Source organism: Lepus europaeus, chromosome 21 (genome assembly GCF_033115175.1).
Source record: "Lepus europaeus isolate LE1 chromosome 21, mLepTim1.pri, whole genome shotgun sequence".
Classification (NCBI taxonomy): domain Eukaryota; kingdom Metazoa; phylum Chordata; class Mammalia; order Lagomorpha; family Leporidae; genus Lepus; species Lepus europaeus.
Genome location: NC_084847.1, coordinates 51042307 through 51070009, shown reverse-complemented (window position 1 = coordinate 51070009; position 27703 = coordinate 51042307). Strand labels below are relative to the sequence as shown.

Genomic DNA, 27703 nt, shown 5'->3' with positions numbered 1-27703 from the left:
AAACACTTATTTCAGTCTTCACAGCACTGAGAGGTCGGAGCTCTCCGGGTCCCTTGGATGAGAGAATCGAGTTGTTGAAGAGGCCCCACGGCTTGCTTGAGGTCACCCAGCAGTAAGACGGGGAGCTGAGGTTAACAGGCCAGGTTCTATCTCATAGTGTCTCAATTAAGTTAAGCCCCGGCCCGCAGCGCCAGCAACCCATGTGGGCACCGGTGCGAATCCCGGTTGCTCCACTTCCGATCCAGCTCCCTGTTGGTGCATCCGAGAAGGCAGTGGAGGATGGCCGAAGTGCTTGGGTCCCTGCCACCCACGTGGGAAGCCTGGAGGAGGCTCCTGGCTTTGGCCATTGAGGCCGTTTGGGTCTCTCCCCTTCTTTCTCCGTATCTCTGCCTTTAAAATAAGGACGGTCCTCGGGCCCCGCGTGAGAGAGTTCCTGGCCCATGGCTTCAGCCTGGTGCAGACGTCAAAGGCACCGGGCCAAAGCCAGGGGCCCCGACGCCCACCCCCCTCCCAGGGCTCGGCGAGGGTGCAACCCCCGCACCTGCCCCGGCCCTCCGCCCCCGCCCCCGCCCCCGAGCCGTCCCAGCAAGCGCCCCGCTCCGTGGGGGCCTCCCCCAGCCAAGGTGGCTCGGACCCGGGGGTTACCCGGAAGAGGTGCGAAAGCGCAGCGGGCCGGGGGCAGCACCGGCGCCGGCGGACGCGGAGGGGCTCTCGGGGGTGTCGGGGCGCACCGGCGCGCACCGCAGGGCGGGGCGCAGCCCCCGGGCCAGCACACAATGGGTCCGCGCGGCCGGCCATGCGCGCGCGCGCGGCCTGCGCGCCGCCGTCCCACGTGGGCCGCAGAGCGCGCCGGGCCAGCAGCGGCCCGTCGGCCCAGGCCGGGCGCGGCGCGGCGGCGGCGTACGTGCGCGCGCGCGTGCGCGTGCGTGCGTGCGTGCGATTTGCGATCAGGCGGCGCGGCGGACAGCCCCGGCGGCGGGGCGGGGGGGAGTTATATTGCGGGGTCCTTCCTCGCTCACCCTGGTTCCTCTCGGAGCGGAGACGGCAAATGGCGGACTTCGATACCTACGACGATCGGGCCTACAGCAGCTTCGGCGGCGGCAGAGGGTGAGGCGGGCGGGCGGAGGCCTGGGAGGCTGGCGGGGCGGCGGCCTCCCCGCGTCCACACCCGCGGCGGCCGGAGGCTCGGGCCCGCGGAGGCCTGGGGCGGGCGCCCTGGACGGCCGGGGCCTGGAAATGGCGCGCTCGGGGAGGGGGCGACGGCGGTTAGCGCCCGGGGTCCCGCTCGTGGGGCCCAGGCGTCCGGACGCGGGCGCCGGTGTCCTGGCCGAGCCCCTCCTGCGGCGGGGCGCGGGCGCGGGTGCGGGTGCGGGTGCGGGCCCCCGCGCCCTGGGGCCGGCCCGCCTGGGCGAGGTCTGGGCCCGAGCGGGAGCGCAGGATGGAGCGGTGAGCGGGAGCAGACACACGGCGGCCTGTGCCTGCGAGGTCCCTCCCTGTGCGGGGTCGGAACACGTGCCGCGTGCCTGCTCGGCAGGATATTTTGTTTTCTCCTCCCGTCCTGGGGGGGGGGGGCAGTCGCGCGTCCCGGCCGAGTGCGGAGGACTGGCTTGATCATTGAAGCGCCTTGTTTTTACAACAGTAGGGGCTCGGGTGCATCCTTCCAGGATCCCGCTCTGGGATTTGAACCGGGTGAATGCAGGTGGCTTCCCCCCTCCCCACGCCTCTTGCTGTCCGTCAAGGACACACCCGGCCTCCCTGTTCTCCCAGGGTGAGGGTGGCTTTCCCGGGATGACACCACAGTGGTACCCACTGGGGGGTGGGGGGACGGGCCTCCTGGGTTGCTGTCCCAAAAAAGTGTCTTTGTCGGGTGAAGAATGGCCGCCTGTGAGACCTGGGTTTGGGAGAGGATCCGAGGCTTGTTTTTTAGGACCGGGGAAAGTGGAGCAGGCGGAGCCACCTGGAATTTCAAAGAATATTTTATTTGCTAATAAATATATATATATATATATAAAACCCTCAAGTAGACGTTGGGTCGCACGTAAAATGTATTGCCTTTGGGGGAGGTTTCCTGACGTCAGCTTTGTACTTAGGTCATCTTGAAATTGAGTAGCTAGGGCTTTGTTTTGTTGTTGTTGTTTTTCCTAGTTTCAGTCAACAGTCAGAAGTACCCAGGAAAATAAATTTCGCAGTGATTTCGGTGTAATCCAAGATGTTAGGTGCACTGAGCCTACCGGTGCACTTCTGTATGTTTATTTTTATTTTTTTAAAGATTTATTCATTTATTTGAAAGACAGGGTTACAGAGAAGGAGAGAGAGAGGTCTTCCATCCACTGGTTCACTCCCCAAATGGCCACAATGGCCGGAGCTGGGCCCATCCAAAGCCAGGAGCTTCTTCCAAGTCTCTCCTGCAGGTGCAGGGGCCCAAGGACTTGGGCCATCTTTCACTGCTTTCCCAGGCCATAGCAGAGAGCTAGATCGGAAGTGGAGCAGCCAGGACTTGAACCGGCGCCCATATGGGATGCGGATGCTGCTGGCGGCAGCTTTACCCACTGTGCCACAGCGCCGGCCCCCTGTATATGTATTTTTAAACTTCCATTGAGACAAGCTTGCCAGTTCTTCCAAGATGTGAGAGTCTTAAGTGCCTGTCAGATTTTGACAGGTGGGAGCGCCTTGAGCGAAAGAGGAACTTTAAAGTGGCCACAAGTCAGACCCTTTTGAGATTCCATTCATTGCAGATGGCAGAAAGTAAGTAGAAGCGTCCGCAGGTGCGCCCAGCGCTGACAGAGCCTCCCGTCTCTCAGGCTCCCTGCTGCAGAGTTCCCCCGTGAGCATCCCCTCCGGCCGCCTCATGGCTTTTCCACTTGGCTTCACGTTCCCTAAGAGGACGCCGGAAGTGGTGCTCCGTTTCCTAAAGGCAGTTTTTCTCACCTGTTGGTGGGTTTGTGTGTTGGCGTCTGGCTTGGGGAACAGACCCCGTGGGGAGTGGCATGGTCCCTGCGAAAGCTGGCCGCCCCGGCACTGGCACCCTTTAACTCAGCGGGCAGTGTCTGTGAGACGGGGTGAGGTGATGGGCTCGCTGGCCGGGTCCTCCGCGGCATCAGCGAGTGGCTCCATGCTAGACAGCGCCGGAGGGCGACCACCGCGGGGAGCTGGGGGCTGGGAAGGCACTTCCCCCCCCGAGTCTGGGTAGAACTTCACTCTGAGCCCCTGGTCACCGGCGGAAGGCGTAGCAGGCCTGCAGTGGGCAGTTGTCCTCTGAGAGCATGGATTTTAATAAATTGTGCATTTTGTACCTGTGTGTGTTAACCAGTGCACTTGCCCAAAAACAGTGCTGAACGACACACACACACACACCACGCACCACACACACACATGCATGCACGCACACACACACAGCACATGCACACGCAACACACACCTTGCCTAGCAAGGCGTAAACCAGGGGCCCCGTGGTGGCCCTGAGCACAGTCAGCTGCGGGCCCCGCCCTCCACCTCTGCGGGCGAGGTGGGCTTTCTCAGCCACTGCGCTGCCCGTCTCCATTCCGGCTTCTCATGTGCCCTCGGAAGTGACGCCCGAGTGATGCCAGTCTTCCGTTAGCAATGGCTGCAGCCTTGGGCGGGCTCAGCAAACCCCGGCAGTCCTGAGCATGAGACTGGGACTGGGGGGAAGCAGGGATTGGGGTGGCAGAAACCGGGTCCCGGAAGGCGGAGACCTTGGAGCTTTGTCAGACTTCAGCTTGGCCCCTCTCTAGGCTTCTCAGCATATTTTTTCTCTTTTTTTGGCTGGTGGTGGTGGTGGTGGTGAGATGGAGAAACCATGAAGTTGGTCTGGTTGGTGTACCGCTCAGTGATCTGGAGTGTATTCCTGTTGCACCTCCTTGGCCTCCACCCCAGTCTCTTAATTCCTCCTCTGATAAAACCAACACTGTGGCCATTCAGCAGTAGGCCCCTCCCCCACGCCCTTTGTCGCCGCCCTTCTTCCTTCTCACTCTCAACGTATCTGGAGAGGTCCAACCGGAAGGAGAGCAGTGTTTAAAAGTCCAGCCGTTTACACGATCCCGGGACCTGGCAAGCGCAGTCTAGGGCCGCGAGCCTCTCCGATCCTGTCATCCTTGTCTCCCCCGTGTCCCGTTGCCGGATCCCAAACCACTCTCCTCCGCCAGGTTTCCTGGGACAGTCCCCCAGAAACGCAGTCTGGGTCAGCTCGGGCTGTCAGCAGTGTGGCCCGGGCCGCCTCCCCTGCCTCTCAGGCACCCTCGGCGTGGAGAGTAGGCAAGTTGGGATTATGGAGATGGGCCGGAAGTCTCTGCACACTAGCACAGGAAATGCTGAGGCACTGGGAGCTCCGGATTCATGGTTCCCCATCGCTTAAAATATCTCCCCCTCACCACCACCCCCTTTGGCTTCCTGGGAGTGGGGAAAGTTCTTTGGAAGTGACTGAGGTGAGCCAGCAGAGAGAAGCTGTGTTTCCTGTGTGACCAGAGCACCGTCAGCATGGCAGGGGGTAGGTAGTCCTTGTTCCAGAGTCTGTCTGGGGTCCTGACTACACTTCTGAGGTTGCCAGGCTGGATCCTCACATTCACGCTTCTGTTAGGAACTAACCGGGGTGCTCTGTGTTCTGGGGAGGCGGGGTGGTCTCAGGGGTCTTCTGAGAAGCTCAGGAAACCCAGACCACACTCCGGCCTCTCTGAGAACTGCTCGCCTCTTGGCCTGGGCACCGCGTGTACAGTGAGTACAGTGGGTGCGTGGATTTGCCGGAGCTGACGGGCAGCGGGGACGGCTCAGCCTTCCTTCTCAGGTTCACCGTCCGTGGGCCTGCGGCGTTTTCCCCAGGTCGTGGTTTCCAGAGTTTTCTGTCTCGCTCAGGCCCTGCTGCGTGTGCCAGGCGTGTTGATGCCCCACTGCGGGCACATGACCGGGCCCGCCCTGTGTCCCGCACACTGGCGCCAGTCAGTGGCCAGTTCCCTTGTGGGAGGCTCCTAGAGGCCGGCCCGCTTGCACAGGGCTGGTTTCTTAGGCCTGCTTCTGCCTTCACTCTTGGAGTGTGATTGATTGGGACACATTTGGGAAGAAAAGCCAGGCTTGTGTGGATAGATGCTTGGAAGAGAGGCGTATGTTCAACTAATCGTGGCGCTGCGGAGTCCCTGAAACCTTGCCTGCAGCCTCCCGCGTTGCAGCCCGTCCGTCTGGTGGTGTGAACGGCCCGGAGCTGCTGTGTGACTGTAACAGGCGTTTGTGCTGTGCGGAATGCAGCTCCCGGCGCTAAGCAGGTCGCCCAGGTGCTCATGCGTGCAGCCTTCCAGGCCGCGGCGTACGTGTAGCGAAATCCTCTCGGTGACCCTCCAGGGCCTGAGAAATCCGAGCGTCAGAAGCCTGCTGAGCTCATGTTGGTGCTCCGTGTTTTCTGATATGTGTGTGTGTGTGTTTGAAAACTTGAGGGTTTTTTTTTTTTTTAAGATTTATTTATTTATTTAAAAGTCAGAGTTACACAGAGAGGAGAGGCAGAGTCAGAGAGAGAGGTCTTCCATCTGCTGGTTCACTCCCCAGACGGCTGCAACGACCGGAGCTGGGCCGATCCAAAGCCAGGAGCCAGGAGCTTCCTCCGGGTCTCCCACATGGGTGCAGGGGCCCATGGACTTGGGCCATCTTGTACTGCTGTCCCCGGCCACAGCAGAGAGCTGGACAGGAAGTAGAGCAGCCGGGTCTCGAACAGGTGCCCATAGGGGATGCCTCCTGCACTTCAGGCCAGGACATTAACCCATTGCGCCACAGCGCCAGCCCCCCCCCCCCCCTTTTTTTTAAGGTTTAATTTAGGGGCCGGCGCTGTGGCTTAGCAGGTAGAGCCGCTGCCCATGGTGTCGACATCCAGTATGGGTGCCAGTTTGTGTCCCGGCTGCTCCACTTCCCATCCAGCTACTTCCCATCCAGCTCTCTGCTATGGCCTGGGAAAGCAGTAGAAGATGGCCCAAGTCCTTGGGCTCCTGCACCCACGTAGGAGACCAGGAAGAAGCTCCTGGCTTCAGATCTGCGCAGCTCCAGCCATTACGGGCAATTAGGGAGTGAACCAGAGGATGGAAGACCTCTCTCTCTGTGTAACTCTGACTTTCAAATAAATAAATCTGGGGCTGGGCCAGGCTGAAGTCAAGAGACGCATTGTGGTCTCCTACCTGGGTGGCAGGGTTCCAAGGACTTGGACAATCTTCTGCTGCCTTCCCAGGTGCACCAGCAGGGAGGGGGATCAGAAGTGGAGCAGCCAGGACTTGAACTGGCATCGATTTGGGATGCTAGTGTTGGGGCTGCGGCTTAACCCACCATGCCTTAGTGCTGGCTCCAAAAGCTTGGATTTTACGGTCAACGTCAATGTTAGGTTGTTTTCTTTGGAACCACAGGCTCACTTCATTTTCAGGAACCCAGGTTGAGTAACCATAGTTGATAGTTCGTCATCAGTTTATGGGGGAAAGAGCGACTGGTTGGCCCTGTAGCTCAGCACACAAGCACTTCTCCGGAAGAGAGCTGGCACACCGTGTAGGCGGTGTGGCTATGTGCACACCACTCTCTTGCTGCCATGGAGTGCTAAGAGTGAGTCGGGATGTAAAAGGGGTGCGTCTTGCATATCTGGGTTGCAGGTATCCCGTATTTGAGTGTCATTTCGAGCCCTGCCTCCTCTGTTTTTTTAATTAATTAATTAATTATTTATTTGAAAGTCCAAGTTACACGGAGATAGAAGGGGGGGGGGATACAGGGAGGGAGAGGGGTCTTCCACCAGTTCACTCCCCAATCGACCTCAACAACTGGAGGTGTACCGATCCAAAGCCAGGAGCCAGGAGCTTCTTCTGGGTCTCCCACACAAGTGCAGGGGCCCAAGCACTTGGGCCATCTTTTACTGCTTTCCCAGGCCATAGCAGAGAGCTGGACTGGAAGTGGAGCAGCCAGGACTCAGACCAGCACCCATATGGGATGCTGGCACTGCGGGCGGGGGCCTTACCTGCTATACCACAGCACTGCCCCCCCCCCTTTTAAAGATTATTTCTTTATTTGAGAGGCAGAGAGAGAGGTCTTCCATCTGCTGGTTCACTCCCCAAATGGCCACAACGGCTGGAGCTGTGCCAATCTGGAGCCAGGAGTTTCTTCCAGGTTTCCTATGCGAGTGCAGGGGCCCAAGGACTTGGGCCATCTTCTGCTACCTTCCCAGGCCATAGCAGAGAGCTGGATGGGAAGTGGAGCAGCCGGGACACAAACCGGCACTCATATGGGATGTCTGCACTGCAAGCAATGGCTTTACCCACCACACCATGGTGCCACACCCTCCCACCCGCCTTGCAGTCTAGCCCCCAGCTAGTGTACCTGGGAAGGCAGCAAATGATGGCCCAAGTTACTTGGGCCCCTGTCACCTGTGCAGGAGACCCACCTGACCCTGCCCTGGCTATCGCAGGCATTTAGGGGACTGAGCCAATGGATGGGAAATCTGTCTTGTCTCCATCACTCTGCCCTTTAAATAAATATAAATTTTTAAAAAGAAAAATACGTAATGTTTTACTGTCCTACTGTGAATGTTCTTAATTGAAGAACCTTTTTTCTGTGCCTTTTCTAAAAATGCTGCCGACACGTGTTTCTAAAGCACTGGATGTGGAGTTTGGTGCCAGTGCCTGATTGCAAGGTGAGGGCGGGACTTTGCTGTGACGCGTGTGGGATTATGAAGTGGGATAGTTTGATCGGTTCTGGACATAGTTTGATCTGGACATCAGCGACCCTGAGCCTGTGAAAGATAGGAGTCGGGCTGGCATGGCTCTTAGGGAGTGCGCAGCCTCGGACAGAGAAGACCTAGGAGCGGGCTTTGGGGCTCAGGGGGCTAAGTTGCCTCTTCGGAAGCCGGGGATCAAGTCCTGCCACCGCTTCCTGTGTGCCCTAGGAGGGAGCACAAAGACGGGAACATGCTGTAGCCCTGAGGGCGGGAGTAGTAGCAGAGGAGACTGAAGGTTGGCGGAATTGCCCCCCACTCCACCCCACCCCCGAGTTCTTTGATCTGATCCATGTGATTGAGCTACATCGTTTCCTGTTGATGGAGGGGTGTCAGCGGGGTCTAAGTTGGGCTGGAATTTCTGGTTGCTTCTCTTACCTAACAAACTTAATCTGAACATTTCATACACAGAAAAAGTTAGAGATTAGTATGGGGAATGCCCATGCACCATCACCTAGTTTCATTGTTTAACTGTGGCAAAATAGACGTAACAAAATTTACCAGTGCAACCTTTTTTTTTTTTTTTTTTTTTTTTTTGCTCTACTGCCCCTCAAGTTCAATTATTTTAGGTGTACAAATAGCGCAGTGGCGTTGAGTACATTCAGCATTGTGTAACTGTCACCGTGGATTTCCAGAACGTTGTCGTTGTTCCCGACAGCAGCTCAGTGCCCATTAACCCGCTCTCATTCATGGCCCAGCTGTAACTGTGTAAACATTTTGACTGTTCCTGTTAAATATGTCTTCTTCCTCCCTCTCGGGAGGTGTGGGGGCTAGAATATTTGAAGCCAGGCCCAGCTGCTCTGTCTTGAGTGCTTTTAACACTGGAGGATGAGGTTCTAACAGGTAAGGGCTTTTTTTTTTTTTTTTTTTTTTTTTTAAGATTTATTTATTTATTTGAAAGATGGAGTTACAGAGAGAGCGGTCTTCCATCTGCTGGTTCACTCCCCAATTGACCACAATGGCTGGAGCTGCGCCGATCTGAAGCCAGGAGCCAGGAGCTTCTTCCGGGTCTCCCACGTGGGTGCAGGGGCCTAAGGACTTGGGCCATCTTCTGCTTTCCCAGGTCATAGCAGAGAGCTGAATCAGAGGTGTAGCAGCCGGGACTTGAACCGGCGCCCATATTGGATGCTGGCACTGTAGGTAATGGCTTTACCCGCTGTGCCATAGTAAGGGCTTTTTTTAAAAAAACCAACTTTTCCTAATGCCTAGTCCCTGTTCCATTGTCCCCAGTCTTGACTTGTTAAAAAGTGGTAACTCACTCCTTCCAAGCCCCTTTTCTTCACTCACTTCCCTCCACATGCTTGGGAGGATGATGATGATTTTTTTTTTTTTTTTTTTAAGATTTATTTATCTGAAAGGCATCTGTTGGTTCACTCCCCAAATGGCCCTAATGACTGGGGCTGATCCAAGCGAAAGTCAGGAGTCTGAAACGCTGGTGTCTCACATGAGTGACAGGGCCCCAGCACTTGGGCCGTCTTCTGGTGCCTTCCCAGGTGCAGTAGCAGGGAGCTGGGTTGGAAGTGGAGCAGCCAGGACTCAAGCCAGCGCTCCAAAATGGGGTGGTGGCGTTGCAGGTTGTAGCTTAGCCCGTTGTGCCTCAGTGCTGGCCCTTTGAGATTCTTTTAAAGCAAATCTTACAAGTCATTGTCGTTTCATCTGAAAATAGTACGAGTTCCAAAGATTAGCTCTTAAACATGACTGCTGGGGCCGGCACTGTGGTGTAGCAGGTTAAGCCGCTGCCTGCAGGGCTGGCATCCCATGTGGGCTCCAGTTCGAGACCCGGCTGCACCACTTCCAATCCAGCTCTCTGCTTTGGCCTGGGAAAGCAGTAGAGGATGACCCAAGTGCTTGGGCCCCTGCGCCTGCATGGGAGACTTGGAAGACGCTCCTGGCTTCAGATTGGCACAGCTCTGGCCGATGCGGCCAACTGGAGAGTGAACCAGCGGATGGAAAACCTCTCTCTCTCTGTGTAACTCTTTCAAATAAGTAAATAAATAAATATTTTTTTAAAAAAAAATAACCACTGAGGCCAGCACTGTGATGTTGCCAACATTCCCATATGGGCACCGGTTCAAGTCCTGGCTGTCCCACTTCTGATCCAGCTCTCTGCTGTGGCCTGGGAAAGTGGCTGGAAGATGGCCCAAGTGCTTGGGGCCTTGTGCCCATGTGGGGGACCCGGAAGAAGCTCCTGGCTTTGGATCGGCCCAGCTCCGGTTTTTGCAGCCATTTGAAGAAATGAACTAAGGGATAGAAGACCTCACTCATTGTGTCCCTCTCTCCCTCCCTTCCCTCCATCTCTCTCTCTCTCCCCCCTTCTCGCTCTAACTCTGCCTCTCAAATCAATAAATAAATCTTTAAAAAACATGACCACAGTGTCGTTGTCCCATCTGAAAAGCAGGTTCCCTGGTGTGACAACAGCCCAGTCCATGTTTTGCTCGGCCGCTTGGCCCCAGACAGCGTGTGCATATGCATTTAGTCACCGAGCTACACACTGTCTTACTAGGTTCCTCTGTCTTCCTGTTCTTATTTTTTAGTGGGTAGGGGTGACTTTTTCCCCCAGTTCTCTTATTTCCTCCATGTAATTATTGTAATTATCCTCACCATCATGTGTGAGGTAACTATAAATTAAGCTTTATAGCAACAAACCAGGTGTCAGTGAATACAGTTTTTTTCATAAACTAAGTTGTTTTTTGTTTTGTTTTGTTTTGTTTTTGTTTTTGTTTTTTAATTTTTGACAGAGTGGACGTAGAGGGAGACAGAGAGAAAGGTCTTCCTTTTTGCCGTTGGTTCACCCTCCAATGGCCGCAGCGGCCGGCGCATTGTGCTGATCCGAAGGCAGGAGCCAGGTGCTTCTCCTGGTTTCCCATGGGGTGTAGGGCCCAAGCACTTAGGCCATCCTCCACTGCACTCCCTGGCCACAGCAGAGAGCTGGCCTGGAAGAGGGGCAACCGGGACAGGATCGGTGCCCTGACCGGGACTAGAACCCAGTGTGCCGGCGCCTCAAGGCAGAGGATTAGCCTACTGAGCCACGGCGCCGGCTCATAAACTAAGTTTTAATAATTTCTCCAATCTGCAATGAGAGAAGTACTATTAACTACAAGGGAATGCCTTTGGATTTGCAGTTTACCTAGAAATTGAAAATTTTTGAATGCATTGTATAGTTCTAAGATATTTGTAGATCATATCAAATGCTCGCTCTTTTTTATTATTATTATTATTATTATTATTATTATTATATTTGAAAGACAAAGCGGGAGGGAGGGAGGGAGAGATCTTATATCCAGTGGTTCATTCCCCAAAACCCGTAACAGCCGGGGCTGGAGCAAGCCGGAGCCAGGAGCTGCACCTGGGTCTGCCATATGGGTGGCAGGGGCCCAATTGCTCCCTCCAGGAAACTGGATCAGAAGCACTAGCTGGGACTCGAACTCTGATACGAGCTGCAGGTGCCCCAAGCAGCGGCTTCACCCAGCGCGCCACGATGCGCCCAGCCCTCAGTGGGCTTTCAGAACTAAATTCCTGGCAGGTATTCGCCACAGCACTGAAGACAGAGGTTAGGACACCTGCACCCCGTAGAGGCGTGCCTGGGTGTAAGCCGCGCTCTGCTCTGGATTCCAGCTCCTGCTAATGTTCACCAAGGAGGCAGCTGGCAGTGACCCAAGTACTTGAAGCCCTGCCACCCACAAGGGAGACTGGCCTGAGGTTGATTGGTTTGTTTTTTAAGATTTATTTATTTATTTGAAAGAATTAGAGAGATCTTCCACCCACTGGTTCATTCCCTAGATAGTCAAAATGGCCGGCACTGGGCCAGGCCAGAGTCAGGAGCCAGGAGCCCCTTCCAGGTCTCCCATGTGGGTGGCAGAGGCCCAAGCACTCGGGCCATCTTCTGCTTTTCCCAGGCCATTAGCAGGGAGCTGGATTGGAAATGGAGCAGCCAGAAGTTGAACCAGCGCCCATATGGGATAACTGTATCAGGCTGTGGGTTTATACCTGCCTTCCTTTTTGTTTTTTCAGAGATATATACCTGGGGCCAGTGCCGTGGCTTATCAGGTAAAGCTGAGCCGCTGCCTTCAGTACTGTCATCGTCGTCGTCGTCTTTTTTTTTTTTTTTTTTTTTTTTTTTATTTGACAGGTAGAGTTACAGACAATGAGAGAGAGAGAGAGGTCTTCCTTCCGTTGGTTCACTCCCCAAATGGCCGCTACGGCCGGCACTGCACCTATCTGAAGCCAGGAGCCAGGTACTTCTTCCTGGTCTCCCATGTGGGTGCAGCAGCCCAAGCACTTGGGCCATGCTCCGCTGCCCTCCTGGGCCACAGCAGAGAGCTGGACTGGAAGAGGAGCAACCGGGATAGAACCCAGCACCCATATGGGATGCCAGCGCCAGAGGCATAGGATTAACCAAGTGAACCACGGCACGGGCCCCAAGTACTGGCTTCTTGTACGGGTGCCAGTTCGAGTCCCAGTTGTTCCACTTCTGATCCAGCTCTCTGCTATGGCCTGGGAAAGCAGTAGAGGATGGCCCAGGTCCTTGGGCCCCTGCACCCACATTGGAGACCCAGGAGAAGCACCTGGCTCTGGATTGGCCCAGCTCCAGCTATTGTGGCCATTTGGGGGAGTGAACTAGCAGATAGAGGACCTCTCTATCTCTCTGTATTGCTGCCTTTCAAATAAAAATAAATAGATAAATCTTTAAAAAAATAAAACACACACACATGCATATGTTTTTAAGATTATAAGCAGAGAGACAGAGATCTCCTATCCATTGGTTCACACCCCAAATGGCCGCAACAGCTGGGGTTGGGCTAGGCCGAAGCCAGGAACCTGTAGCAGGTCTCCCAGTGGATGGCAGGGACCATCTTCTGCTGCCTTCTCAGTCACATTAGAAGGAGCTGGGTTGGAAGTGGAGCAGCCTGGACTTGAACCAGCACTAATATGGGATGTTGGTGTTGTGGGTGGTGTCTTAACCCACTGCGCCATGATGCTAGCCCCTTGATTGAGTTTCTAGCTAGTGGCTTCAGCCTGCCTAGTTGCTGGCATTTGGGGAGTTAACCAGCGGGTGGGAGCATAAGTAGTCTGTGAACTTGGACTGGCACTGTAGGGTAGAGGGTTAAGCTGACACTGCAGTACAAGCATCTCTTATGGGTGCCAGTTTGAGATCTGCCCATTTACTTCCTATTCAGCTCCCTGCTGATGAACCTGGGAAAGCAGCAGAGGATGGCCCAGGTCCTTGGACCCCTGCACCGATGTGGGAGACGCAGAAGAGGCTCCTGGCTTCCACCTGGCATAGCCCTGGCAGTTGTGGCCATTTGGGAATGAACTAGTGGATGGAATATCTTTCTGTCTCTCCCTCTAATAAAAAATAAGAATAACCTGTGAACTTTAGTTAGCAACATGAAGGCAGCATTGGGGTGTCGCAGGTTAGGCTGTCACTTGGGTTGCCCATATCCAGTGCTGGTTTGAGTCCCAGGTACCTGGCGTTTCCAGTCCATCTTCCTCCTAATGTGGCTGGGAGACCGCACGTGATGGCTCAAGTGCTTGGGCCCCTGCCACCCTTGTGTGGGAGGCCTGGATGGAGCTCCTGGCTCCTGGCTTCGGCCTTCTCCAGGTCCCCATGCGTGGATGGAGATCTCTGTCACTCTGCCTTTCAGATAGGGAAAGGGGATAGATACTTTAAAATACACTGTATCCGTATTGGCTCGGTTATTATAAATAGTAGCATGTTAATGTAGGATGTTAATAGGTAGCATAAAATGTTTCAACCTGGTACTGGCCCCTCCTTTCTCGGTGGTCACTTTGTTGCGGCGCTGTGTGTTGTTGTTACAAGCATGCTTTGGCTTACAAAGGCTGTCTTAACTGCTTTTCTGGGGGCTCTGGCGCAGTGCCCGCTGGGGGCCATCTGCTGTCTCTGCCGCAGTGTGTGGATGACCAGTTGTTGATCTGGCCCTCCAGAAACTGTTTTCGCCTGGAGGTATTAGAGGGAGATCACCTACTGCGCTAGATGACCCGAAAGAGGGGTCACCCTCCTCCAGGCTTGGGGTCTTAGGGTGTCCTGAATGAGTGACAGCAGCCTGCCTCGACTCTGTGGTTTCTGGTTCCCCTGGATCACTCAGCACGTGGCTACCTTGGGAGGCGTCTGGAGCCCTGAGCCAAGGCCAGCCCTGACACCCTCTCTCCCTTTCCTCCTCCTGTAGGCCCCTCCCCCAGTCTCCTGCGCCTTCGTGCTAATGCGGGAGTCCCTGTGTTCCTGTTGCCCTGGAGCACGCCCCGTAGCACCGCCCTGCAAAGGTGGTTCTCGGGCTTCTCCAGAGCCCCAGAGCCTCCACTTGGGATGGCATTTCTCCTGTCCACAAGCCTGGATCACTCAGTTGAATTGTCGGCTCCTTGGGGGTGACAGTGGGTCTCGGGCGTGTGTACACTGACCATCACGCACATTCCAATACTGGTGGAGTTGAGTGAAGAACAGAGGTCAGTCTGAAAAACCCACGAGAAGCTGGGTTCCCTAAATGACCACGGTGTGATTTAGCGCTGTAAAACTCTTAGGTTGTCCCAGACGCGTCCATGGGCCGTCCCCAGTGGGCAGTAAGGCACGGCTCTGAGCGGAACGCCCTGGTGCCTGGTGGTGCCAGGTGGCGGGGTCCGGGGCTCGCGGCACAGGTCTCTGCTGTGCCTGGCAGGGAGGGGGCCCTGCCCGCCCTTGTGCCCCTGCTCCATGTAGCTTCGAGGCTGTTCAAGCTACTGTGCACATTATAGAAACTGTTATTAAACTTTTATGGCACTTGGTATTTTGGAAGTGCTTTTATAGTCAATTAAACATCTTTATGAAGTCAAGATGTGAAATATTTATAAAATAACAGCCATGAAAACTGAGGTAGAGAAGTGATTGGGCAGAGTTCCCACAGCAGACGGACAGGGAGCGGATCCCTTCTCCCCATGTGCAGATTCTGATGTGTAATACTACGTGTGTGGCCGGCGCCGTGGCTTAACAGGCTAATCCTCTGCCTTGCGGCGCCGGCACACCGGGTTCTAGTCCCGGTTGGGGCGCCGGATTCTATCCCGGTTGCCCCTCTTCCAGGCCAGCTCTCTGCTGTGGCCCAGGAGTGCAGTGGAGGATGGCCCAAGTCCTTGGGCCCTGCACCCGCATGGGAGACCAGGAGAAGCACCCGGCTCCTGGCTTCGGATCAGCGAGATGCGCTGGCCGCAGCGGCCATTGGAGGGTGAACCAACGGCAAAAAGGAAGACCTTTCTCTCTGTCTCTCTCCCTCACTATCCACTCTGTCAAAGAAAAAAAAAAAAGAAATACTACGTGTGTGTTTAGAGAGCAGTTGTCACCCCCACCCCCACCCAAGCTTGAGTCTGTTGCCAAAGGTATCTCGGGTTTTAACTGACAGTGGTCTGACATTTGGGGAACAAATGCTTGTGTCCTCTGTGGGGCCCCCACCCTGGTCGCGGGGTGCTGGTGCACCGTGGGCGCCTCCTGAGTGTTCGTGTGCATCCTGCCCACCTGGACGCCCCAGACCCACTGCGCTGTGGTCGCTGCTGAGGGCTGCCGGTTGCAGGCTGGTGGCTGAGGTCTCCAGGCTCCCGGACCACGGCCCCGGGGGGCTGCTGGCTGCTGCCTCTGGATGTTTAGCCAACTCTTCAAAAGCTGCCAGAGCCCCCGCCGTGTCCTACATTTTTTGGCGTCTCCATCATCTTAGTTGCATCATTTGTCCCCTTCTTGTACAGAGTCAGAGGTCACCTGCCCTCATTGCCTTCCGGAAGTGTCCGGGCAGGTGATGAATGGATCCTGGGCCAGCCTTCCTGCCTCCGTTTCCCCGCCCGCTCCTCAGACTGATCAGACACCTGGGAACTAGCTCAGCCTGTCTCCTTCCTCACCCTCACCTTTCTTTTTTTTTTTTTAAATCACTGTAGCTTTTTGCTTTTTTACACACATATATGCAGTAGTCTCCCTGAACACCTTATCCAGGGTCTTGCTCTCCAGGGTTTCAAATCTGCAGTCCGCTGCTGTCCAAAATAGGAAATGGAAAATTCCAGAAAGTAGTAGTAGGTTTTAAATTATAGGCCATTCCGAGTAGCATGATGAAACCTTGTGGTGTCTTCCTTCCTGGGCCGTGAGTCATCCCTTTGTCTGCCACTCCCTCTTGACACCATCCTGGCCGGGTGATCCTCCCGGCGGGTCCCCCGAGGGCAGCCTGAGCCTGGCCACAGCCGGGTGAGGGCAGCACAGCCAGCCTGCCGAGACGGCGCTGCTGTGGCACAGTTCTGTTCATTACTTGTTACTCACGTTGCCTGATTCGTGAACTCAACTCTACCATAGGTGTGTTTGTGTGGGAAAGAACAGGGCATAGAGGGGGCCTGGTACTGTGCCTGCGGACGGGCCCTGGGGGCTCGGGAGCCATGGAGAGTGGAGGAGGGCTGCAGCCTGGTGTGCCCGCTGCTCTGTGAGCTGCGGAGTGCGGGGCTGTCTGCTCATCAGGCAAGGCGAAGACATGGGCTGAAGGTGTTCTTTGTCCTACAGGTCACCTCTGTAGTGACCGTTCCCTGCCCAGTCCCAAAGAGCACCTTGTTAAATATTTCAGGGTTGGTGGCTGTAGAGATAGGAGCCAGGTCACGTTGGCGGAAGGGTATTGAAAAGAAAAGAAGGCACACGTGCTAGCTGGGCTCTGGGGAGGCTGGGAGCCTGTCAGCGCGATTCCAAGGAAAGCCACGTTTCTAGCGCTGGAACAGCGGCAGGGACTTCCTCCTAGGAGGTGGCAGAATGCTCAGTCAGTGAACGGAAAGTTGCTCTGTGGAAGCATCCCAGTTTGGTCCTGCTGCAGGAAAATGTCTTCAGGAATGATGTTTCTGGTCAGCTATTGGAGCTACCTGGAATTTATCTCAGAACAGAGAGAATTTCCTTCTTAATATTGTAGCAGTGCTCAGCTAGAAAGCCCAGTTGCCTTCAAAGGCCTTGGGAAGAGGACTGGAGCAGCTCTTCGGGCATCCCACACGGGGGCATTGGTTCAAGTCCCAGCTCCTCCACTTCCGATCCAGCTCCCTGCTCATGGACCTGGGAAAGCAGTGGAAGATGGCTCAAGCTCAAGTGCTTGGGTCCCTGCACCCACCCAATGTGAGAGACCTGGAAGAGGCTCCTGGTTCCTGGCTTTGTCTGGCCCAGCCTGGTCACTGGGGCCATTTGGGGATTGAAGCAGCATTTGGAAGATTCATTCTCTCTCTCTCTCTCTCTCTCTCTCTCTCTCTCTCTTTCCATAATTACCTTTCAAATAAATTTTTAAAAGACCTTTTTGAATTTTTTTCCCTCCTAAATAATATTGTGAGCATTTTCAGATCTGTGGTGGAATTGAGAGATGATGAGTGACCATAGGGAGGTTCACAAAGTAGTGCTTTGTCATACTCTGCCTTCAGTAATGATTACATACTCCTACGTGCAGCACATACCTGTGCTGACCTGCCACTTCACTTCCAACTACTAGTTTTTTTTTCCTTTTTGAAATTTATTGGGGCCAGTGCTGTGGCGCAGTGGGTTAATGCCCTGGCCTGAAGCGCTGGCATCCCATATGGGCACCGGTTCTAGTCCCAGCTGCTCCTCTTCCGATTTAGCTCTCTGCTGTGGCCTGGGATAGCAGTAGAAGATGGCCCAAGTCCTTGGGCCCCTGCACCCACGTGGGAGACCAGGAAGAATCTCCTGGCTCCCGGCTTCAGATCGGCGCAGCTCTGGCCGTTGTCGCCAATTGAGGAGTGAACCATCAGATGGAAGACCTCTCTCTGCCTCTCCTCTGTGTGTAATTCTGACTTTCAAATAAATAAATATTCTTTAAAAAAATTTATTTATGTATTTGAAAGGCAGAGTGATAGAAAGAGATCCTCCCCCCGATTCACTCCCCGAAATGGCCACAACAGCCGAGGATGGGCCAGGCAGAAGCCAGGAGCTCGGAGCTCCATGTGAGTCTCCCACATGAGTGGCAGGGGCCCTGGGGCTTGGGCCACCTTCTGTCTTCCCAGGCGTGTTAGCAGGGAGCTGGCTGGGAAGCAGAGCAGCCAGGACTGGAACCAGGGCTCATGGGATGCAGGTGTCGTGGGCGGTGGCTTGCCCTTTGTTCTGTCACGCCAGCCCCTACTCCCAACTCCTCTAAGCATTTCCTGAGCATGGGGACCCTCTCCTAAGGTGGCACCTGTGCAGTGGTTTGTCACAGAACGTCAGTTGTCGCATCTGTTAGTCCCTCTGCCTCGATTGTCTTTTGTGACTGGGGCGTAGCTGAAAAGTCTGGCCAAACAGGAAGGCAGCAGTGTGGGTTTGTCTAGTTACCGGCTGCCACTGCTAACAGGTGGGTATTTCCCCTGGAGAAGGGCCTGTTGGTCCTGCTTGAGGCAAATCACTTGTAGGGTGATCGTGTGAGGTCGTGTGAATACCTCATTTCCCAAGATCCCTCCTCACCGGCTTCGGGCACGTCGATGAGCTGGGCGGCACTGCCGGGGGCCCTAGGTCTCACTGGGGGGCTCCTTCAGCCGCTGCCTGTGTGTGCCCGCCTGCCTGCCTATTTAGGTAGCTGTTATGTTTAGAGCCGTACGGATTCACAGCGGAATTAAGCAGAAAGAACAGCTCTCCTGGCATCCCTCGGCGTTGGTGTGGCCTGACACCAGGGCCGCGCTCAGGCCTGGGCGCCCGTGGGTTTGCACAGTGTCTAGCAGTGGCCTTTCTTTTGATGATGTAATGCTTTGAACAAGCAGAGGTTGTGGCTGGGGTGATGGCGGTCGCTACTGTATACACGTGCCCCCTGTCGCCGTCAAGACCTCGGGGGCTGCATCAGTGTTAACCCAGCCTCACAGGATACAGCCTCGGGAGCAGGCCGTGGAGCTCGCTGGGAAGCGGCCACAGGAGCATCTCTACCAGACGCATGGCGTGCTGGAGCAGGGGGCAGGCTGCGCGGGGCCCTGCGGCACGAGGAGTGGTCCCGTCACAGCGTCAGGACCCTCAGAGGCAGTTGTACAAAGTCGTGGTGCACCTCGGCCCCCAGGAGTCCCACGTGGGGCCGCCTCATGGTTGGCCTCTGTGTTCCTGCAGAGCGTGGGCCAGGGAGGCGGGTGCGTAGTTAGGGTGTGAGCGCATTGCGGATGTGGGTGCTAAGCAATGGGTACCGGACCGCTTGTGTTTGGCTTCGACTTTCCAGAAGTATGCTGTACACCTCTCTGTCCCCACCGAACAGGGCCCCGTGCGCCAAGGAGCTGTGCGGAAGACGCCCGTCTCAAATGCTGTCTATGTCCTCCCCTAGGTCCCGCGGCAGTGCTGGTGGCCATGGGTCCCGTAGCCAGAAGGAGCTGCCCACAGAGCCCCCCTACACGGCGTATGTAGGAAATCTACCTTTTAACACGGTGCAGGGTGACATAGACGCTATCTTTAAGGATCTCAGCATAAGGAGTGTACGGCTAGTCAGAGATAAAGACACAGACAAGTTTAAAGGTGAGTGCGGGGGCTCTGTTACCGGAAAGGGCTGGGGGTGGGAGGGCACCGCAGGGGTGTGTGTGTGTGTGTGTGTGTGTGATCCAGAGGGCTGCAGTCATGGGGGTGTAGGATTAGCATGGTCCGAGCAGCTGAAATAAACAGAGCGCTGTAACTGGGGTCCTTGTTCCCGTGAGGAGAAGGTGTTCGTGCAGAATCCACGTGGCAGAGATGCGTGGCCTAGAGACTGGCCCGGGAAGGGCGCGGCCCAGGGCAGACAGGAGGGGAGCCCTGGGGCTGTGCGGTCAGTCTGCCGGCTGCCACGCACGTTCCCCGGTGTTTGTCCTGTAATCAAGGTTCTGCGAAGCCCAGAAGATAAACGGGTGTATTTGCCAGCTCTTTTACTTTAAGCACAGCACCATGGAGCAGCTTCTTGGGTGGGAGAAGGGTCATTTCAGCCCAGGACCTGCGCAGGCAGCCCCACTAGCCCGCGTCTGGTGGAGGCCACGGCAGAGCAGGTGCAGAAGAACGCTCAGGCTGAGCTGGGTGGTGGCCGGAGAGCTGCTTCCGAGAGCAGGCCGCAGGGACCTACAGACCTCCCACCAGGCGCTCCGCACACAGCCTGGCCTTGAGCAGGGTTCCCCGCAGGTGCTGGAGCACCGTGGGCTCAAGTTCCAGATAGGGTGCGAGCCCCGAGGGAGGAGCAGGAGTGAAGGGTCAGGTCAGCGGTGCCCTGCCTCGGGGTTTCCCGCCAGGGCCAGTGCCGAAGTGCTTGGGCCAAGGTCAAGGGTGTTAGCTGATGCTGTTCGGAGGTGCTGCTGCTCCAAGTGGGCTTGGGGACAGGCGGAATACCTGCCTCTGACCAGGAGCTGTGTGGAGTCACGGGACCACAAGCAACATGGGTGAGGCTGAGGGCCATAGCCGTGGACTGGCGGTCTGGGCGGGCGAGCCAGCCTTGGGCTGCGCCAGTAGCTTTCACTCAGAGGGTCGTCTAGAGTTCTGCAGAGTGTGAGGTGCGTGGCTGGGGCCGTCATGGCCTCTGAGCTTGGGAGTAACTTTCTCAACTGCTGTCCTCACTGGATGGACTTGGCGTCCGAGGGGGACAGAGGCGTGAGTGTGGGCAAGGCTTGGTCTTGAAGATGGAGTGTGACTGCTGCACAGGACGAGGGCACGCTGAGACGGCCGTGGGGTGGGGAGGACAGAACCAGGCTCGGACTGCAGGCGGCGAGGAAGGGGCACACGTGGACCTGGGCCCTGGGTCTGGGCAGTAGCACCCGGGGAAGACTCCCTGCTTGCTGGGGGTGCCGTGTTCAGCGAGGAGGCGCGGCAAAGCTCTCCCTCGGTGCTGTCTCCTCAGACCCGAGGCGGACAAACCCTTATCCCCAGTTAGATGAAGTAGATGGTCCAGCGTCCCCGGGGAGGCTGCTCCCTGGGTGCCTGTGTGCCGGGCAGACAGACAGCTGAGCGCGAGGAGGCGCAGGCAGGGCCCAGATCCCGAGAGGTGCGCTGCCGCGGGCTCCGCCGGCCCCTGCGTCTGATGGCGGCGGGATGGCGCCTCTCACGCGGAGTCACCTGTCTTGTCTTCCAGGGTTCTGCTATGTAGAATTCGACGAGGTGGACTCCCTTAAGGAAGCCCTGACGTATGACGGTGCCGTAAGTGTCCCAAGCTTTGAGGCCCGGTCGCTGTTGGCTTTGCTCTTCCGCCAGTACTGACACTCTTTTCCCCTTGTCGTTAGCTGTTGGGTGACCGGTCACTTCGCGTGGACATTGCCGAAGGCAGAAAACAGGACAAAGGTGGCTTTGGATTCAGGAGAGGTGGACCAGACGACAGAGGTGATTGGCTCTCCTGAGCTGGACGGGAGTGCGCGCTCTGCTCGCGGGGGCCTGAGCGGTTCCGGTGGGCTCAGGACAGTGTGTGTGCGATCGTGGGCGACACGCTGCTTCTGCCAGCTCGGGCCTCCCTGGCGGCAGCGAGGCCTCCGAGGGAGGGCCGCCCGTCACGCGCGCCTGCCGCCCCCCGGGTGCACCGTGCCGCCCGGTAGCGGCGCGACCTCCACTCAGTCTCTCGTGTGTCCCCAGGCATGGGTGGCTCTGAGAATCTAGAGGTGGCTGGGATTCCCGGCATGACTTCAGCTCTGGTGTCACCACTGCTGCTGCCCGGGGCTCCCCTAGTTCCTGTCACCGGCACACTCGCCCCGGGCGTCCAGGAAGCCTGCTCGCTGTGTCCCTGTGTCCCCGTGTGTCAGCCTGGCTCTCGCTCAGTGCTCTTTCTCGGGCCCTAGCTCAGGGACACTCCTTGCTGCTGTTATGTGGCAGAAAGAGAGGTCGCGTTCCTGCTAGAAGTGACCCAGCGTGGAGGTTCTGGAACCTTCCAGAAAGCCTCCTCACTGGGGCTCCTCTTTGGGGAGAGACAGTCCTTGATGGCCTTTTTTCCCCCTGAGGGGTGTGCGGCTCCAACAAGTGGACGTGGTGGATCCCCATTGCTTTCTCTCTCTCTCTCTCTCTCTCTCTTTCTTTCTCTTTCTCTTTTGTTTATTTTTTATGTATTTGAAAGGCAGAGTTGCAGAAAGGGAGAGAGAGGTTGGTCTTCCATCCCAAATGACCAACACACAGGGCGGGGCCAGGCCAAAGCCAGGAGCCTGGAACTTTATCCGGGTCTCCCACATGAGTGCAGGGGCCAGGCACTTGGGCCATCCTCACATTGCTTTCCCAGGTGCGTTAGCAGAGAGCTGGATCAGAAGTGGAGCAACCGGAACTCGAACCGGTGCCCATGTGAGTGCTGGCGCCACAGGCAGAGGTGTAACCTTCAGCACCGCACCCCAGCGCCAGGCTTGTTTTTCAGTAATGAAAATATTCGTGTACGTGATGGAAAAATCAGTTCTAGCAGCAAAGTGGAGAAGGGAGCACAGGTCTGTTTCCTGTCTCACACAGGCTGTGCACTCCCCGCTCCGCAGGCCGAGTGCCCCGGCGCAGACCCAGTGCTGAGAGGGGAGATTCCTCGGCCTGCGCGCCCGCACGCGAACACTGGATACGGCCGCCTTCAGGCTGCGGCTCTGAGGTGGACCTGAGACGTACACGAGTTTCCTGTTCAGACTTGAGTCAGTCGCAGAGCTATCTCATGATGTATTTGCGAATATTCCAAAATCTCAAGCAATTTGGATGAGGCCCACTCGGCCTGCGTAAGATATAGCAGCCTCAGGGGGGCGCTGTGGCCTAAAGCTGCCGCCTGCAGCACCGGCATCCCATGTGGGCACTGGTTCCAGTCCCGGCTGCTCCACTTCCAATCCAGCTCTCTGCTATGGCCTGGGAAAGCAGTGGCAGATGGCCCAAGTGCTTGGGCCCCTGCACCTGCATGGGAGACCCAGAGGAAGCTCCTGGCTCCTGGCTTTGTATTGGCTCAGCTGTGGCCATTGCAGCCATCTGGGGAGTGAACTGGCGGTTGGAGGGCCTCTCCTTCTCTCTCTGTGTAACTCTTTTCAAATAAATAAATCTTTATATATATATAGCAGCTTCCGTAGCTCGCCACACAGTCACCTCCCCCCATCAGACCAGAACCCATGCAGAGCGAGGGGTTAGCGTGTAGGGACTGGTGCAGGTGTCTCGGGTGTGGAATTTTATAAAACTCAGTTGCAGCACTACTGTGGCTCCCCAGATGACTCACTACCCATTGACTGACGTGAGTGTAGCAGTCCTAAGCCAGTCGGAAATGAGCTTATTCATAGAAGTGCAGTACGATCCGGTGAGCCTGTCATAGTCTCTGATGGAAACCTGCCACGGACGTCTCCACCAGGCCGAGCCACGCGCTGCTGGTAGGCAGCTGACCTGCCAGTTGTGTGTTCATAGGGGCCGTCGGAAGAGCAGCGCCGTGGGGTCAGAGCTCCATAGATGTGGGTGTTACCTGAGTGCCCAGCGCCTCCCCGCTGTTGGCTTGGCTGGGCCCTTGGTGGCCGGTGACCGTGGCCATGGCTGCCCAGGCCCTGTGTGAGACCCACGTGCTCGTTTGTAATCGATGCTTCATGCGTTCCTTGCAGAAATGGGCCCTTGGGCTGTCTTTTTTTTTTTTTTTTTTTGACAGGCAGAGTGGATAGTGAGAGAGAGAGACAGAGAGAAAGGTCTTCCTTTTTGCCGTTGGTTCACCCTCCAATGGCCATTGCAGCCGGCGCATCGTGCTGATCTGAAGCCAGGAGCCAGGTGCTTCTCCTGGTCCCCCATGCGGGTGCAGGGCCCAAGCACTTGGGCCATCCTCCACTGCACTCCTTGGCCACAGCAGAGAGCTGGCCTGGAAGAGGGGCAACCGGGACTAGAACCCGGTGTGCCGGCACCGCAAGGCGGAGGATTAGCCTACTGAGCCGCGGCGCCGGTTTGGGCTGTCTTTAAAAATAGTACATGCTGGCCGGCACCGTGCTTCAACAGGCTAATCCTCCGCCTAGCGGCGCCGGCACACCGGGTTCTAGTCCCGGTCGGGGCACCGGATTCTATCCCAGTTGCTCATCTTCCAGGCCAGCTCTCTGCTGTGGCCCGGGAAGGCAGTGGAGGATGGCCCAAGTGCTTGGGCCCTGCACCCGCATGGGGGACCAGGAGAAGCACCTGGCTCCTGGCTTCAGATCAGCACGATGCGCCGGCTGCAATGGCCATTGGAGGGTGAACCAACGGCAAAAAGGAAGACCTTTCTCTCTGTCTCTCTCTCTCACTATCCACTCTGCCTGTCAAAAAAAAAAAAAAAAAAAAAAGTACATGCTTATCGTAGAGAACTACAGAGGCAAGCAGAGGAAAACGCCCTCGCACCGGAAGTGGCCCGTGCCTTGGTGGACGTAGAGCGGACGTGGGTCCTCGCGGACAGCAGGTGCTCCCGCTCTGTCAGAAAGCCGGCCGGAAGCGGCCTCGGAGAGGACTTGCCTAGGTGTTTCCTGCGCGCCGGCTCCCGTCTCCGCTGTGTCGTGCGCGTGCATGGAGCAGCCATTGTGTGGAGCGGCCTCACCGTGCAAGGCACAGCGCCGTGGGCAGAAATGTGGTCTAAGTGCATTTCCCAGAAGCCCACTCGCGGGGGTCTAGGTCCATGGAGAGCCGGCTCCGCCGCTCGCTGTGATCAATCCCCGGGGCTGGGTTTCAGATCCGCGATCTGTGTGCGGCCTCCATGCCGGCCCTCTGAGATCGAGAGCGCTCGCCACGGGCGGAGCCGCTGCTCTGGGAGCCACGCGGGGCTGCCTTCCTGCGCGCCCATCACAGCGTGCCCGTCACCTCGTTTCGCGGGTTTCTGCCGCGAGCCTGCCCTGTTGTTGCGGGTGGTGCTGGTGGCCGTGGCACTGTGACCTGGGCGGAGCAGAGCTGCCTCCACACCCGTGTGTCGCCTTCTTGAGCCTGGGACGCCCAACAACAGTGGAGTCGGCACTGAGAGGGCGAGAACGCCGGCGTCCGGTAGCTCACGGAAGGGACGCCTGGGCTGAGACAGGAGCCAGCACCCCTCCCTGTGACCCCCTCCTGCGTTTCCCAGCCTGGCGGCCTGTGGATGCTGGGACTGTTGGTGCGGGCACTTCTGGGGCCTGCTGAGGGCTCAGGCCCCACGGGACACAAGCCCACTTGCTGGTCGCTGTCCTATTAGCTGGATGGCTGTGTCCCCACCTACTTAGACGGAGTTGAGCACAAGGTTCAACCCCTCTAAGGTCCTTAACACCCTGCTTGACAGGCACAGGCTTCCAGGAGCCGCTGGCCACTTGTCGGGTGGCGCAGGCGTGGGGGACGAGCCCGGGGATGTGGAGGGCCCTCAGGTCCCCGGGTGCTGTGCCCACCCTTACAGTGACCGCACCGGCAGACAGAGACCGCGGGGTGGGGGCGGGGGTCACCCGGCAGCGACTTCGCGTGGTTGCTGTCTCCATTGCTTTCTGTGCTCTGATTGCTAAGTACTTGGGGGTTTCAGGCTAGGCCCCCGGAGCTGTGTAGATTTCTGCGGGACCTGGGAGACAGAGCTGAGCCCGCTGGGACTTGGCCACCTTAGATCGATTGTAGTCTCTGGAGAGTGGATTGGCTGGTTTTTCCTGTTCTAAACAGCTTTTCTTGTTCTCCAAGGTTCTGACTCTTTGTTGCTGGCCTGGGGCTGGGTTTCGGTGGCCTTTCCTTTGGAAAGCATCGGATGCAGAGGGAAAAGCCGAGGGCAGGGCCGCTGGGGCCAGGGCGGGGGCTCCAGAGGCCTTCAGGGCCCCTTTTCTTCCGCAGGCTTCAGGGATGACTTCCTAGGAGGCAGGGGGGGCAGCCGCCCCGGGGACCGGCGAGCAGGCCCCCCGATGGGAAGTCGCTTCAGAGACGGCCCCCCACTGCGAGGCCCCAACATGGACTTCAGAGAACCCACAGAAGGTATGGGGTGACTGCCGCGGCCGCCTGGGGGGGGGGGGGGCGGGGAAGGGGCTGCGCTCAGTGCAAACCTCATCTTTCTCCCCCCCAGAGGAAAGAGCACAGAGACCCCGGCTCCAGCTTAAACCTCGGACAGTCGCCACGCCCCTCAACCAAGTCGCCAATCCCAACTCTGCTATCTTCGGGGGAGCCAGGCCCAGAGAGGAAGTGGTCCACAAGGAGCAAGAATGAGCTTGCGTGGGAGGGCCCGGGCGCGGCGCGGCGCCAGGAGGTGGCGGCGGCAGTGGCACGGCGGGCCCCGGCCCCGGCCCCACGGCCCTGCAGCTCCCTGCCCGCGTCCCGCACCCCACTCCCGGCCCCGGAAGCGTGGAGCTTGCGAATGCATGTCAGCTGTTGACAAGTGGTTTTAGTACATTCTTGGCTTTGCTGTAGCTCCATGCCTGCTCCATGCCTTTTCTTTTCCTGCCGCCCCCCCCCGCCCTCCTCCTGACCCCCCCCCGCCCCCCGTTTTGCTTCCAACACTGGGCTTTCCGGGGCGGGCGTGGCCAGGCTCAGGTGCTCCCCCCTCTCGCGGCTCGCTCTCTTTCTTTTAGACACTGGCCGGCCTCCGGCAGTGCCTTTGAGCTCCTCAGTGCTTCTCCAGCCTGCATGTCGAGTTCTGTGTTGCTGCGGCTAGCGAGGCAGCGGCTTGTCTGCTGGGCGCCGATGCCCCACCCCACCCCCGCCGCGGGAAGGGTGAGGCTGGCGTGGGCTATCGGGGAGCAGTCCGTGTCGACCACTGCACGCTCCCAGGGGCGCCAGTGCCGGTGCTGGCCAGCGCCCGGGAGGCCTGCACCAGCGCCCGTGTCCGCGCGTCCCTGCGTCCCTCCCCCGTGCTCCTGCATGAGAGCAGAGAGAAGCCCGGGCCGCCCACCGCCCCGAGCACTTTATTTCCCTCGGTGGATTCAGAGAAAGTCTGCCAGGCCGAGCCGGCGAAGCTCCGCCGACCGGAGGGGACCGAGTTTTGGGGACACTGTGTGCCCGTGTGCAGCGTGGAGCGCGTCCCCCGGAGCAGGGCCAAGGCAGAGGCCCTGGAGCCGGCACACCTGGCCGTGAACACACGAGCCGTGCCCCAGCGCCCCGTCTCGCTCTGCTCCCGTGGGCGCGGACGGGGGTCCGCGGGCAGTGCGGCCCCGCTCCGGCCCCGGCTTCTCTCTGCCATCGTTGCGAGGTCTCAGCAATTTACAGAACTCCCTCCCTCCTCCTGCCACCCCCGCTTCCAGACGAGAGCCATTTGTGTAACACCAATACTTAACTTAAGACAGACATGCATTGCGTGGTTGTGATCCGACCCGATGCCTCACATCCTCAATGTGGAAACGATAGACAAAGCCAATTCCTCCAAACTCCCGGGCAGCGCGGCTGACTTGTAATGTAAGAATGGAAGTCCAGACACTCGCCACATTCAGCTCTAGGACAGAAAGGAAATCTATGGATATGGTATTTTGTGAATGATCTTTTAAATAAAAGAAAACCTTACGTAATATTGAACGCTTGTCTTTATTTCTGAGTTCTCCGTAGCTGCCCAGGGCGTGAGCGCCACGTCGCTGGCAGGTTCTCCAAATCACAGGTCAGTGCCGACAGCAGGGGACCTGGGGCGCCCCCACCCCACAGCCTGAGCCTCCGCTGCCTGGGGTCACTTCCTGCCGGTCTGGCTCAGATGTCTGGGGCTCTGCTGGGCACCTGGGGGGTGCAGGTGGAGCCCTGGCTTTGGCCTGGCCCCGCCCTGGCTGCGCATACACTGGGGGAGCGAGCCAGCAGGTGGAGGGTCTTGTGTCCACTGGTTCAGCCCAGAAATGGACATGCTTGGCCCAGGTCTCCCCAGGTGGGTGGCAGGGACTCGGCTACTCCAGCCATCACTGTGGCCTCCCAGCGCATTAGGGAGCTGGACAGGATGCGGTAGCATCGACACCTGCCCGGCTCTCCCCTTGAAAGAATGCAACAGGTGTCAGAGTTCCGGGGGCGTGGGGAAGGGCGCTGCGTGAGGGCAGGCAGGTCCTGAGTGCAGGGCTCTGCTCAGGGGTGAGTGTGGGAGTCCTTCCTCCCCCCTGCAGCCTCTGGGCGGAGCTTCAGGAGTTTTGAAGGGGACAGCAGCCTATGAGCTGTAGGCTTGGCCCACATGCAGCTCCATGGGGGTGAGGGGAAGG

At 57.5% G+C, this 27703-nt stretch overlaps 1 protein-coding gene across 1 annotated transcript; it reads left to right on the top strand.

The window, feature by feature from the left end:
- The first annotated feature begins 997 nt into the window (after nucleotides 1–997).
- Nucleotides 998–27037, top strand: EIF4H (eukaryotic translation initiation factor 4H). The gene is made up of 6 exons (XM_062180181.1): nucleotides 998–1107; nucleotides 19006–19193; nucleotides 20761–20825; nucleotides 20909–21005; nucleotides 25383–25520; nucleotides 25609–27037. The coding sequence occupies exons 1-6, from the start codon at nucleotides 1049–1051 to the stop codon at nucleotides 25746–25748; spliced, it is 687 nt and encodes a 228-aa protein (XP_062036165.1). The 5' UTR covers nucleotides 998–1048; the 3' UTR covers nucleotides 25749–27037.
- The last annotated feature ends 666 nt before the right edge of the window (nucleotides 27038–27703 follow it).

Excerpts from the sequence above, each read along its gene's own strand:
- EIF4H (XM_062180181.1), top strand. The coding sequence starts at position 1,049 with ATGGCGGACTTCGATACCTACGACGATCGGGCCTACAGCAGCTTCGGC. Across the intron at positions 19,194-20,760 it reads AGACACAGACAAGTTTAAAG|GGTTCTGCTATGTAGAATTC; the intron begins GTGAGTGCGGGG and ends CTTGTCTTCCAG. Across the intron at positions 20,826-20,908 it reads CCCTGACGTATGACGGTGCC|CTGTTGGGTGACCGGTCACT; the intron begins GTAAGTGTCCCA and ends CCTTGTCGTTAG.